The sequence below is a fragment of the Fulmarus glacialis genome, unplaced genomic scaffold, assembly GCF_000690835.1.
Source record: "Fulmarus glacialis isolate BGI_N327 unplaced genomic scaffold, ASM69083v1 scaffold7584, whole genome shotgun sequence".
Lineage (NCBI taxonomy): Eukaryota > Metazoa > Chordata > Aves > Procellariiformes > Procellariidae > Fulmarus > Fulmarus glacialis.
In genome coordinates this window covers 1626-16372 of record NW_009209858.1, presented here as the reverse complement: position 1 = coordinate 16372, position 14747 = coordinate 1626, and the positions used below count along the sequence as shown (strand labels likewise).

At 34.4% G+C, this 14747-nt stretch overlaps 1 protein-coding gene across 1 annotated transcript; it reads right to left on the bottom strand.

Annotated features, from left to right (window-relative positions):
• Positions 1–1293: 1293 nt before the first annotated feature.
• LOC104076185 (tetratricopeptide repeat protein 13-like) lies at positions 1294–14503 on the bottom strand (the record flags this gene model as incomplete). The annotated part of the gene is given in 9 exon segments (XM_009576959.1): positions 1294–1387; positions 2852–2935; positions 7126–7218; positions 7716–7848; positions 8193–8323; positions 9424–9580; positions 10042–10216; positions 11523–11664; positions 14389–14503. Coding segments are annotated over 9 exon segments (1124 nt in total), but the record flags the coding sequence as incomplete, so codon positions are not given.
• Positions 14504–14747: the final 244 nt, after the last annotated feature.

Here is a 14747-nt window from a genome sequence, read left to right as displayed (position 1 = left end):
CTACCCTCGAGCAGATCGACACTCCCGATGTCAGTAGGGAGCAGATCGACACTCCCTGTGTCAGTAGGGAGCACTTAGCTGTCCATCCACCCCAACATCTACTACCTCTTCATCACAAGTTTTTGTTTAGGTTCAGTTAGTATCCACTTGGCTTCATCTTTCAAGGCCAAGAACAAGACAGTAATATAAAAAGGATCTCCAAAATTATGGTATGTTCTTTGAAGACACTTATATTAGTAATACATATTAAAAAAAAACAGAAAAATTTAGTGCTTGAGCCATGTAGCTTCTGTAAAGATATCTGTAGTGCACCAGTGAGTGAGCACTACTGCCGTGAACAAATCCAAACCCAGTCTATCAGTAGTAGCAGCAATATATCGTCAGAGAGCTCTGTTCTATGGCACGCTGCCAGCTTTGCTTAGGTATGAAATTGCAATGTGGACACACCCGATAAGAAAGCAATGAGTTTGTCTCTATCTAGAATGACACTTTCTTCCCAAATTTTATTCTATTCTAAATAAAATCCTGTCCAATCCTTTAAAAAGAAGTACTTTGTAACAATGTTTCCCCAAGCCCAAATACTTACACACTCCTCATTCTAGATTAATTTGGGGGAGTGGGGGAAGAGGAGGAAGAGGGGGAAGACCTTTTACTTATACGCAGCTCAAGGCTTATTACTTAAGTTGAGATGAGAGTATAAATCATTTTGCACATCATATATCCAAAGCCCTTCTACAAAGACCACCACAAGCAAGAAGAAAATCTGCAGGTTTCCCTACTCCTTTTCTGAGTCTTCCAAAGCACAAGTAAACCAAGATTTCATTTCAGATTAGCTATCAGTCACTAAGAGCAACTATTCCCGTTTTCCCCTGCCAGCCTCCTCACATACTGACCTGCACCAATGAACCTAAGGTAAAAAGAGCTTCCATGTTCCTAATCTTTCAGGCATACATCTTCAATTTTTTTCCTTCATACTGTACAGGCATACTGTGAGTCCATTATGGTGGATCTGACCACAAACCCTCCCGGTTGATACAGCTGGCTTCAAAGAATTACTTTCAACATTTCGTTTTCCTGTCATTTCTTTACCAATTCACAGTTGGGCCAAGCCTTTCAAATATATATCACACGTCTGCATATATCAAAGGGAAAGTCATACCCTACATATTCAGATTTGAAATAACCTGAGTTAGTGTTTCCAGTTATTCATTTTAAGCTTATACAAAATGCTTATATTCTGAGGAACTGGATATCTCCCAGAATACATTTTATTATTTTTATCGTATTTTTTCTTTAATTTACCTTCATTATGGGAAGAAGATCTTCTACTTTATGTACCTTTTCCAAAGCTTCTCGAACCTCTAATAGTCCTTTTGGATTATTAGCACTGGAAAAAAATTAAATATAGAATTCCAATGGTTGAACACATGTAGCATTTCTGGAAATCCACCTAGCTTTAACCTAATTAGCCACAGAGGAATAAGTTATTGAAAGTTATTTAATTATTTCTTTTCTGAAAATTAGTTCCTTCATACTGGCCACATGCTTTCCTATTCTTCAAAAAGTAATTTCCTCCTATATCAGCTCAGCTTATTTTTTTCAGCTTCAAACCTCAACTTCAAACTCCAGGTTTATCTTATTCATGTGCTGTTGGCCACTCTACAGCATTAAACAGTGTTTGCATGAATGTGTGTGGGCAGGGGGTTGTTGATGAGGAAAGATGGAAGAAGAATAGAGTTAATGTTAGAAATATTCTTCTCAAAATATATGCATCTGTGTAGCGGCACAGCTGGACCGTGAAGAAACCTATTGAACTGGTTCTCTAATATTTATTAATTACTGTATACCCAGATTTTAAGAACAGAATTATTTTAAAAATCACAGCACAAATTGCTCTGGTTTAAGGTCAAATGCTGCTGGCTCACTCTGAACAAACTTTCTCCCAATAGAGGATAGACTTCCCGGTTACTACGGAACTTACGTATCTTCAACAATTATCACAAATTTTCTAAAACTTAAATGTTTTCAACTGTTATAAGGATTTTCTGCACTTTTATTTTTTGATACTTAAGTAGCATAATGAGATTGAAAATCAGAACTCAATATTTAATAAAAATTACCAGGCCAAAGAAAAACTAGAGGGTTTAAAGCTAAAAGAGTTTCTTAATTTTTAACATTACAGAACACTGTTGCCACAAATGAGCCACAGGTGGGGAAGACATTTTACTCATAAAAAACTGATCAAAGTTTGAAATAGATACCAACATCAATTTTCAGATTACCTTTAGTCACATTCTTTCATTCAAGATTCTACAACTGTCTTCTGTTCCAGGACAAAGTCTACCAACCCATCTACATAACATGTAGTACAGATTCTCTGCTTCTTTAAAACTACTTGTCAAACACCAGTTTCAATTAAAATTACCTTCCATATCATCTTTTCTCTCTTTTTCCTCACTCCTACTATTTAATAAATTAATGTCAATATTCAGAGAAACTGTACTCTATTCTACCAGGAGGAAACCCAACGTCTTTAATAAATCATGGTTTTTAGAAAGAGTTGAGATCCACTCATGCCAAAACTGTGGGTACAAATTCAACACCATTATTAGTTTCTAGGGACACTGTAATTCACAATGTTTTTTCCTATTAGTTTAAGTTTCTTTACATGGCAATGAATAGAATTTTGCATTTCCAATAGGAAATAAGACAATTACAGATACTAAGAAAACTTAGAACATACTAAAATAAAAAAAATATCCCTCACACTTTCTGAAATGAATATTATGTAAATTTCAAATAAGTATTACCAGGGGAATGAAGCAGGGAAAATAACATATCAGTAATTTACCCATGATAAACAAGGATCCTATCTTTGATAAAATGAAGAATTTTCTCAAAATATTCCAGGTACCGCATGTTAATGACCTGTCCCCTACAAAGAAGAGAAAAGTTTTTTTAAAGTCTTGTTTTTCAACCCAACATTCCAGGGCTAAGACACAAATATTACTCATTAATATTTGACATAATTTTATCCACAGATGCTTTTTAAATTAAAGGAATGAACTAGAGGTTTGTCTGAAGCCTATCCCCCATTTTGAATATAGATTCCATAGTGAACTTGCAAAAGCTCATGTATCATTAGTGTTGTTCTCTGATAAACTACATTTCATGCATATTTCCCCATTTTCAGTGTGCCCATGTCCAGTAAATCTTATCTAATTATCAATTTGTACAAGGATATAATCTCAGACAGTTATTTACACTCGTAGATATTGCAGAACTAGGAGAGAATTCTCAATCTGCACACTGATTTACTTTGAGAACCAACACTTTCTAGTTTACATATTTGCTGATATATATGCTGATCTGCTTTGACAGTCCACGTACATTTTTCTTTATTCACCTACATCTCGCTATATTGAGGTAACTTTGCTTTGACTCCTAACAGTTGCAAGTAGTAACTGTTAAAGAAAAACATCAAAAAGGTGTTGTTTTTTCCCTTGGACTACTAAGGAAAAAAATATACATTAAAAACTTGGTAGAAACTTGCTAGGATTATAACCACTCTGAGAGGAAAAATTACATACCATTATTGCATTTGTAGGAGTCCTTCTTCTTCTCCCAGTCTACAAAACAAGATTTTATAAAGCAAATGTTATCGCTCTCTAAGGAAGCAAAACCACTGTCAATCACAGGAAGGTGTGTACACCTAGCTTTTTTTCCACTCTAAATGATTTTTGGCAGCTTAAGTCCCTGTCTAATGTCTCACTCGACAGTCTCACACTTTAGTAGGCCTCAGAATAATGGCAGAATCAGTCTTTAAAAACTGAACAGAATTAGAACACATACGTATCTGCTAGGGAAAGCAGAAGGATGAAGACAAATCTATATACATAATTTGCCCTTGTTGTACGTCCCATCATTTTCCATCTGTATTAAAAAATATCTGTACAACAGGCAGAAGCGTGTCAGTATAATGAACTGGATTTTCCTTTAGTGGAATCTTGGAAAATACATCCAAACCAGACCCACCATTTTGTAAGGCCATCTAGAAGCAGCAGTACCAGGAAAAGACTTCTGGTGGGTGGTCAGAAGTGATTTGTGTTTATTCCCACTCTTTCTCCTTGTTTAATAAACACTACCACCAAGAATTCAAAAGTAGCAGTGTTCCAGAGAGTGTCTTCATTTTTTTTATAAGAATATTGAGTATATCATTAATGTTTAGCTGATCCCAAATCTTTGTGTTGCCTATGAAAATAACTTAAGCTTTCAAACCCATTTTCTTTACTTTAAATGAAACTTGGTAGCTTTGATCATTTAAGCCAGAAAGAAGGTAAGCCGAAGTTGCACTTGTCTATAGACCCATGAAGTAGTGACAGCTGATATACTTGCATCTTGAGAATGTTAAGATCTGGAAGCCTATCAAAAATTGTGAAGTGTAAGATGTTTCTTATACACTTTTAACAAAAGGTCCCCAAATTGTCTCAAAACAAACAAAAAAGTCTCTGTTTTCTGACACTCTCCAAACATTTTGCCACTCTGGAAAAGAATCTTTAATTCAGCAGTCACTGAATGCTAGTGCCTCCATGCCAAGACTCATTTGATCAGAATCACTGAACAATAACGGACTTTAAATGCAAAGAATTCTGAGTAAAGAAAAAGGTTATGTTAACAGATACCTAACTCAAATATTTTTGCACACAGAAATTACTGGTTTACAACATAGACCAAACAAAACCTAGAGACAGCTTGAGCTCAGCACGACTAGATCTGTTATGAATACTAAAAGAACACCCAACTGCTACTGTTACACTTTTTATTTGACTGAACAGCTTATATCTTTGTATATTTAATAACAATGAAGGCTGCCATTTGTCAGACTAAATAATCTATGGTTACACCTTTTTTGTTACACATGGTTTTCAGGTAGCCATGCTATAGAAAGAATTCAGCCTTAGTCATACAATTATGAGAATAACTTTCAAATCATAAGCCAAATATAAAGCAATGTATGTCTTCCTGAAAAACAGTCAAAAGACCATAAAGTGATCTCAATTATCAACAAAAAGGTGCTAGCTCTGTAGCCTATTAATATCTTCAAGCAGCAGCCATTTTACAGTTGAGTAATGCAAGAAGGAGATTATACAGACCTGTATAATCCATTAATAGTAAATTGTCATTTAGAAATCATAATGGACTAGAACATGCTTCAAAAGTAAAATAAAATAATTTTAAAAAGAAACCCATTACCACTTAATTTATTAATTTCTTTTATCCCTCACCTCCTGTGAAATCATCAGGAGGGAATCCAAAAGCAGAAACAAATCACTACAGAAAGCAGCTATTACTTGGGATGCAGAATGATCAAACAAGTATGGGTTTCCAGAATCAAAGAGGATGTAATCACCATCCAGTACTAAAGTATGATCAACTCCTAAGGCAGTGGTATTTAGGCTGTTTCAAATCTATTGTTCCTTCCAAAAAAGTAACAAATCAATAATTTTCAGAAAACTACTACTTAGCTATCTAAAAAGCACGACCAAAATGCTAAGATCCTCAAAAGTCAAGGCTGAGCCAAAACCAAAAGGTTAGAATTAGATTCATTGTGGGCCTGCCATTTTGAATGTTTCATGAAGCTTATTTCAGATTTCTGTGAAATCACCAAAACAGCTGGAACAGTAAATCATGAGTTTTTCTAACATTCTCTCATGAGAGGAAAACAAGTAAAGTACTTTGGCCAGTGAAAAACAGAGCTGCTGACACAGAGATCCTGTACAGGGACACGTTTCTCCAGATTAAATGCTCAATGTTATTTTCAGCATGGTAATCAAGTGTTGTTATATGAATGCCCTTCTGCCAGAACAGATCACCTAGGAATTAAGCTTTTACTCTCCCATTTAAAATAAAAACAGGAAGAAACGGATAAAGTATGGAACGCATCCCTATCTCAAAGTACAGATGGCTGTGGTTTCTGCTGCGTTGTACATGTGAGAAGAGAGAAATACAGCAACAGCAAAGACAGACAGAGCTTGGAACCCAAATGTAACGCTTGGCTTGAGGGAAGACAGAAGCCTGAGCCTAAGACTGTTCAAGAAGCAGCACATCCTGCAAGGCAACTACTGATCTGCACTGGAGTTTAACGCTACATTGTAACCACTCCCTAAAGTAAAGCAGAGGCTGCTACGGTCCATTCCATAGAGTGGAAGGAAGAGCATGGACAAATTCTCATTAGCCTCTGTATGTGAGCATTAGAATATCACTGTTTTTCTCTGCCTGGAATAGTTCTTGAGAAGGCTTTGCTTCCCTTATCCTCCTTTTTCCACACAGCTTCTCAAAAAAGAAAGAAATAGATATAAAAGCAGAATGACAGATCAAAGATTCAATACTTCCCGTGGCAGGGCGGAGGAAATAAGATGAAACCTGTCTACATATTTACTTACACAAACACACTCTGCTCCTGTGATTGACAGTGATGTTGCCACATTGAGTCTCACACTTCTACCACTTCATGGGAAGTAGCACTGTCATGACTAGAATACTGAGTCTTGCAGCATGGGAGAAGATGGAACGTACAACAGTGGTTGAATCTTTTAAATTTTACCTTTGTTTGAAAGTGCAACTGTTACCTTTCACATTACCTTATTTTGTCATTTTTGCTTTACTTTGGCCTGCTTTGAAAACAACTAAAACAACTATGTCTTTGCTCTCTATTGTAAATTGGTATTAAGGTTAATAGAACAGCATTGTTTCATTACTCTGCCACTATCTCTGAGAAGCAGCATTTGCAAAAACTACAACTGTGACGAACTTAATCTAATTTTCACATTTAAGGTAATTTGGGAATTAAAAACAGCACACAGTAAAAATTTGCATCTTCTGGATCCCAGTTAGATCTTGCTATAACTCAGTTGTACAATTGAAATTCAGGAAAAAGAGGAAATATCATAACACAAAATTCGAGGAGCACAAAACCCAAGTGTTCCATTAGAAAATATAAAATAAATATTAAAGCAAAACAATAAGTACATGCAATACTGTAATATGCTGTTTCACGAACAGATGGTAAGTTTTGGTACAATCCCTTAGTGTGTGGGGGAAGGCTGTTTGGTAAAACTCTCATACCTGATTAAGTTAATGTGATTATTGAAACCTCTGCTAAGGCTTCGGGCAGGCATTTGGTCCAACCAAAGCACAGGCTGGTCAGGGTCAGCTATCCTACAAAGACAAAGGACATTAATATTGGCACACATTTGACTCCATGTAATATTTTTAATTGAGCTTTGTTCACACACAGAATAATTTTAGGCAAAACCTAGAATTCAGAGATCACAAAAAATTTTTATTGAAATGCATGTATGATTTTCATAAGGAAAAAACCTAACTCACAAGCATTTTATGTTGCTGGAGTTTGAAACTTTTTGTTAGCCTAAGCTGCAATGTATCTATGGTCTTTCACAGCGTTGCCTCAACCAGAAAATGCTATTCCCAACTTTTTTCTTTCCCTCTTTTAAAAAAGAAGAAAAACGGATTATTTTCAGAAATGCACTCCTTGTACCTAAACCATCCTTCTCTTTTATCAGAACACTTTCTAGTTACAGAGTGGTAGCAAGTGTTCATTTTCTCGTCTGTGACTTCAGCCCTTTGGTTAACTGAAGCATGCATCATCATTACAACCAACATAAGGCTTGTTCTCTCTCTTCTTTTACCATTACCTTCGCCACTTCACAGCTATATCAAACATATCTCTCCACTGCATCAGTCTGGTTTTCCCATTCATACGAACTTTTGAGTTTGCCCAAGTCCGCTGCACAGCTTGCATTACTTCTAGGGTGGCCAATCCCATTGCTGGGGGTGAAGGAGAAGAGTGGAACAAACAACAACAGAAACAGAAAACCACTTAGAGCCAAATACTCATTTTTGTACAGATAGGAAAATTGAAGCAGGAAAGTGATGTATTTACAGGAAAAGAATTGCCAACATCAATAAAATCTGGGAGATCATGATTTCCAGTCCCCAATTAGGTCAAGAAACTGCTGACATAATGATTATTTTCATATTAAACTTTTGATCTGACTTGAAAGGAACAGAGTATAAAACTAATTTGCAGATAGCAAAGGTATAGTATTAAGTTATCACCACACTGATTTTTTTTTTCCCCCACTCAAATTTACAGAGCATTTTCAGTATACCTCTATGTATTCTTTTATTTGGAAGAAATCCTGGTGTCTCATACTGCATCATGGAACCCAGATGATCAGCTACACATACGAGTTCTTGCACGTCAGGCTTATAGCTTTCAAAATTCTGAAATAACACATCTCTAACAGAGGAGAAAAACATGCATCAGACATAACTTGGCAACAAAAGTCCTCGAAGTTGTAAAACACAGATTTGTTTGTCTGATAATCAATATTGTTTGTGTAAGAAATACTTAAAAACAGTATAAAGAACACTCATTCCTCCTCCCACCCCACTGAACATACACAGTACATGGCAGTTACAGTCAATACCTCAAATGAAGTCCTGGTCTTACTGAATTCAATGGCAGATCTTACTACTGTCACAACCAGTTTTTTACCTTCAGACTTGCTCATAGTAAGTGATACTAAATAAAGTTCACAGATTAATGTATGCTCCTTCAATGTTACGCTCACCCTGAGGAACTTTAACACTAAGTAAGAAAAGAATACGTATAGAAACCGGAAGCCTTATTCCGTAACTTCTCCTGTAATTCTGTAAAAGCTTCTTGTGCTAAAAAGGTAGATTCTATTCCATATACACAAAAGCCATAAATTTTTTAACTCAGCAATTTTTTACATAGATAAAGTGAACACATGAAAATATATCTAGAAACTAGTTTACAGCAGGAGAAAGGGCTATCTTTCCTTTAGCTACATATTTTTGAAGTCTACTCTAATAAATCCCCTGCTTTGTTGACTGAAATCACCCTCCTCCTAAAATACTGGTTATTTAAATTACTCTGGAGCATAATTTTTCCCAGTGAAACCCAGCTGCCATTAAAAATCTATTAAGTATCTAGCAAATTACACCTATAACAAAATAAAAATTTAACATACAACAAGAAACTTAGTAAGGGTGCTACATAACACTACACTGAGCATCTCAAACTTATCAACTCCTTAACATTAATTGCAAGGAAAAAACGAAATAGAATAGTTAATCAGTAAGGCCACAGAATATGAAACATTATGTGAATATTATTGATTATGTGAAGACAGAAGTGAAGAAAATCATCCTAAGTTTTATTCTTCCTCTTTATGAGCTAAACCAACTCCAATCCCTATGATTTTGAAAAGGATTTACACTCAGTGGAATTCCACTTTCATATAGTATTAAATATTTATGCTGTTATAATGCCTTGGAATAGCACTTTAAAAAGTCAAGCTGAAAATTACTTACTTTATATGTGGCTGTAACCCTGGCTGTTCTTCATAATTTTCTATTAGAAAAGGAAGATTTTTGGCCCAGTGGTCCTTGAAATTTCCAGGAAGATCTATATCAATATTATACTCTGTAAGAGGGGTATCCAAATGCGCGTGCAAGTACCTAGAATACTCTGGAGGAAAGAAATAAAATTAAATACTGTTCGCATAATCAGCCTACTTATGTAATTACATAAAAACATAAACCAGATTATATGTTTGTCAGTTATCCAACATGACTTTAATAAGTCATTACTTTTAGATAATTTAATTTTGCTATTAGCTGATTTCCAAGACAGAAATAAGTCTATTTCATCTAAGTATCACAACACTCTTTACCGTTATACAGAAATGTATATTTCGTTGTCCTAGTTTTTAACTGTATGAACAATTAAGAATCAGTGTACATTTTTTTTTAAACAGACATACTCAACAGTGCTCATGAGAATGTAGGATGGTTTCTTTAAAATGGTCATAACTGCAAGCATGCTTGCACTTTTAGGGCTCTTGAAGGATTTAAGAAAACTAAAAAAAACCAAAAAACAAAAAACAAAAAACAAAACAAACAATCCACAAAAAAACAACTCCAACTTACCTCGGAGGTATTTCACTTTCAGATATTCTGGGCTGGCCTTCTGACCCGGTAGTGGATCATTTAACATAACTTTAGTCTGAGCTTTTATGCCTTCATAAAACTGTCCCATTGCAACATGGCTGAGACCTTTCATGTACTGGCATACTTCATTGTATGGTTCTAGCTGTAGACATCTCTAGGGGATTAAAGGAACCAAGCACCCATAAATCAAGAGAGAGAATGAGTATCTTCAAATAAACTACCTGTTTGGTCAGAAGACCGCATGAAAAGATTTACTGACTATTAAAATCCACTTCCATCACAATTGTCTTTCAAATGATACTGAGCACTTAAATTGCTAGCAAATGTAAGGGAAAAAAAAATATTTTCAGCTTCATTAAAGGGAAAAAAGAAAAAAGGAACTGTCAGTGCAAATACGCTTTTGATGACTCTTTAATTGTTATGAAAATAGATCGTGTTTGCACTAATATCAGCACTACAGAAGTTTCAATGTTAGTTGAATGAAATTAGACAAAACATACTCCTGACAATATTAATAACAAGTAATTCTTGGCTAGTTCAACATACACATCGTGCCATTTCTTCAATCCATATCTTCACTAGTTCATGCATTAGTACACTTCATTATGTTAGTCAATTATTTACTGTGTTAAACACATAGCAAATTCATATTTATCATTCAAAAATTAATGCTCTGATTCTTCTAGCAATTACATGTCCTTAGAAGAGCATCCCCATCTTAAAAGTTGAAATATCTTTTCAATTACACCAGTATCTACAAATTGTGTTATAGAAGGTTAATACGTAATAATGCACATAAAGTTTTCTCCTTGGGATAAGCACACACTTGTTCACAAAGGGATGTAATCATTTCCACGTCTTATTTCATTCCTTGTTTTAAGGATATGGACATATGATTAACATATGCCTTTATTGTTCTGTCTACAAAATGAGGCCACTATTTAATACCAATGGGGAGAGGCAAGATTTTGTTTACCTATGGAAACATGCACATTTTTATAAGCTCAATGAATCGCAAAAAAAAGAAAATACCTCAGAAAAATTAGATAAATATTGGAACTTTGTATGCTTACTTTAAGCTTAAAATTACAAAGACGACCGCATTCCTTCTTCTATCAGGTATGAAAAAAACTTTAGGTTTCAACCCAAACTAAAATATTAGCAGGAACACAATTACCAGTTTAAAAAAAAACAGATAAAACATTTCAACCAGAGCTTTGTTCTAGAAATTTACAAAACAGTTAGAGAAAGTATCTTAGTTTTAGCAAAATTCCATTTTTAATTAAAAACTGTAAGGTTTTATACATCTTTTAAGACAGACTTCACAAAAAAAATTTTAGTTCAAATGCACGTACACATTCAGAATGAAAAACTTTGACATTTGTCCATTTTACTGCAATTGTTGAATACTAGTCCTTGTTAAAAGATTTTAATTTCTTATTTACTTAGGGCCTGCTTACCTTAAAATTCTTTAGTGCTTCATCTAAGCTACCATGATGATAAAGCATCATTCCTTTGAGCTGTAACGTCTGAACATGATTTTGATTTAGCAGTAAAGCCTTCCGGAAGCTCTCTGTAGCAGCATCGAAGTTGCCAAGTTCTCTAGGCGATTCCATAAAGTGGAAAGTGAAGAATATAGAAGGCAACAGTGACAATGAAACTACTTGTTAGAAGTTGTTTTAGCGTGTCCAAAGGGGATATCATTAAAGAGGAACACAGTACTAATGGAAAATTTCTTTAATAAAAGCAGTAATTCTGCACCTATTCTTCACTGGTAATAACAGAACAGCTGCACAGAGTTTTTCACTCCCAGAAATGTGTACTCTGAAATACAACCCCACAAGACCACAAATCTTCACAATCCTCGGTGGATAAAAACCATAAAAACCCATACCTATGGTATTTCTTTAGAAACTAAAAGAAACAAAACTTCCACAGAAAGCATTCTTGGAAAACATTATCTATGACAGGTCTTTCTAACTTCTAAATATAAACACATTTTAAAAAATATACTACCTACTTAACTGCTGAATAAGAAGAAAGCATATGGTGTTTGAAAGCTGAAACTAACTAAAAACGTATTGACTGCAATTACTCCATGTGCAGGACAGCTTTTAGTAAAAATAGCCACAGAGAAACTATCATAAAAAATATTAAAATAGAAATAGTACACAACTTAATTTTTATTCAGTTTTTTATCCAAGACACTGATTTTTTTAAGTTTAAGATAATGAAATTCTTTCCACATCAAATTATATTAGGTGAAATTAATCCAAAAAAGAGCAACGCTAGAAACGAACAGGATTTACTAGTTTTAAATACATTTGCCAAAAAGAATTTTTAGACAGAACAATGATTAACCACAGCTCTTCAGTTTCAAATAAATGCATGAACACTGAAGTCACTATATTTGAAACAGGAATTAATAGGTAAAATGCTATAACTCATGTTGTACAGAAGGACAAATCAGACTAAGAATTGTCTACTTCCACTATAAAAATAATTCTTTAAAAGGTATTTTTAAGCATTGTACCTGAAACTTACTTGATGCAGAAGAAAGAAAGCATGAACTTAAAATACAAGATTTTAGAAAGAAAGAAGAATTTGACAGCTGAAGTTAACAGTGCCCTGGAGAAATAAGATTATTATTTCTGCCTGTTTTAAGACCTGAGTGTTCATGGGAAAGTAATTCAGACATCACAGTTGGTCACTAGCTACAGTGTCCTCAGTTATTAAACAATATTCTATTCAGCTTCTGACCTTCTCTAAATGCTCAGCAGTTAGAAGAGTCAACAGTAATTGTGCTTTGTACATTAAGTTCTAAAAAAAGAAAAAAAAAAAAGGAAGAGGTAGATTTCTTTACATTCCTTTCCCTATTATTTCCTGAGGATCAGAGAACTTTTGGAGGATAGTGAGAAGGAATAAAAGCAACAAATTTAAGCTCATTAGGAATACTCTGGTTAAGTGACTTTTGCTTTGTAAAACAATAATGCAGTGCAAAATGAGACATTTTAAGGCTTGCTTTTTTCTCTCCTTCAAAATAAAACTTTTTCAGATTAAGGTTTCTTGGGCACAGAGTAGACAAACTGACCAACTAGAGAGGCAGTCCCACATCCAAACACAAAACAAAAAAGTTAAATCATTTACTGGAAATGCAAGAAGGCAACTGCCCATCTTCCAGGCCAAATTACTGACTATTATTTAACACCTTGAAAGTACTCACACACCACAGTAACTAGTGCCACAGAAAAACGCATGAGGAAATTACTGATTCTACATTGAGTTCAGAATTCAGATACTGTGATAAATAAGGCACAAGTCCACAAATAACAAAATAACAAAAAAAAATTTAAATGACACTGCCTTCAGTGAATATTGCACGTTCTGTATGCTGAAGGAAGCATAAAGCCTGAAGAAAAAGAGCACATGATCATGTAATGCTTGCATACCAACCTTACCCAACTTAACCCTTGCTACACAAAAGCCGTTTCTGTTGCAGCATCTATGCTGTAGATCAGTGCTTTCCAAAAATAAAAATGTAAAACAGGAAATAAAAAGCTGACAAGACACAGCAAGTTGGGAAAAGAACTACAATGGGCAGAGATACTCAGTTGCTATGTTATGTTCTTGTCTTGTTATGTACAAGCTGTATGTACTTTTCTCCTTAGTAATTATCTGCAGACCACCTTTAAAGTAATATATTTTATTCAACTATAAATTATTTTATCCTTAACGTAAATTTTAAAAAGTGACTAGTTACCTTACTAAATAGAGATTGCTTTTTTTTTTTAAATTATTTGATTAATAGGTAAGAAACTACATGTCTGTAGTAAAAATACCCTAAACAGGAAATTAGCTAAATTCTCAGAACTGTAAGTCTCTTTGTGAGAGATTAATTTAAATAGAATCTAGTAGTTCTATGAAATGATATGCACTATGCAATGATTTTTTCATAAATTTAAGTAGCACAATAATCTCATATGGCAACTAACGAGCATATTAATCAACAGTTCATATTAAACATTTCCATCATTTAAAAATCATTTAGCATAACTAAAACACATCCTACTGAAAACCGCCATTTACCCAACCTTTGAGTCTGGGAGACTCAAAGAGCTATGGGAGACGGAATTAAAAATACAAAGCAAACCTAGAAATTATTTATATTGAACATATCGTGACATAGCCATACTAGCTGTAGAAGCTACCAAATACACATATGATTCTGCACAGTTTTGTAACAAACGTGTAAAGCTTTAGGAGTGCATTTTAAAGAACACAATCAGATAGAAAACTGACTTTAAAACTATTTCTGAATGCAATTACCTGTAGGCTTGTCCCAGACTTTTATATGCATCTATGAAGTCTGCTTTCTGCTTCAGAGCTTCTTTGAATGATTCAATGGCTTCCTACAGAAAGACACCAACGGAAAAATTTGTCACTTACTGCACTCATTTAATTTTGGCATCCTCAGTAGTTACTAGCCATGGATTTACAGTTATTGTCAAAACCTTTGGAAGGAACAAACAAGGCATGAATTTATTACAAAATCTCTAGAGTAATAATCATCATATAACAAATAAAGTATTGCAACATTCTTTACGGTAATGACAGATATAGCTGGAATTCCTTTGTCTAATATGCTGTGGGAATGAGTGATTCTTTTAGCATTTTAATAGAATTCA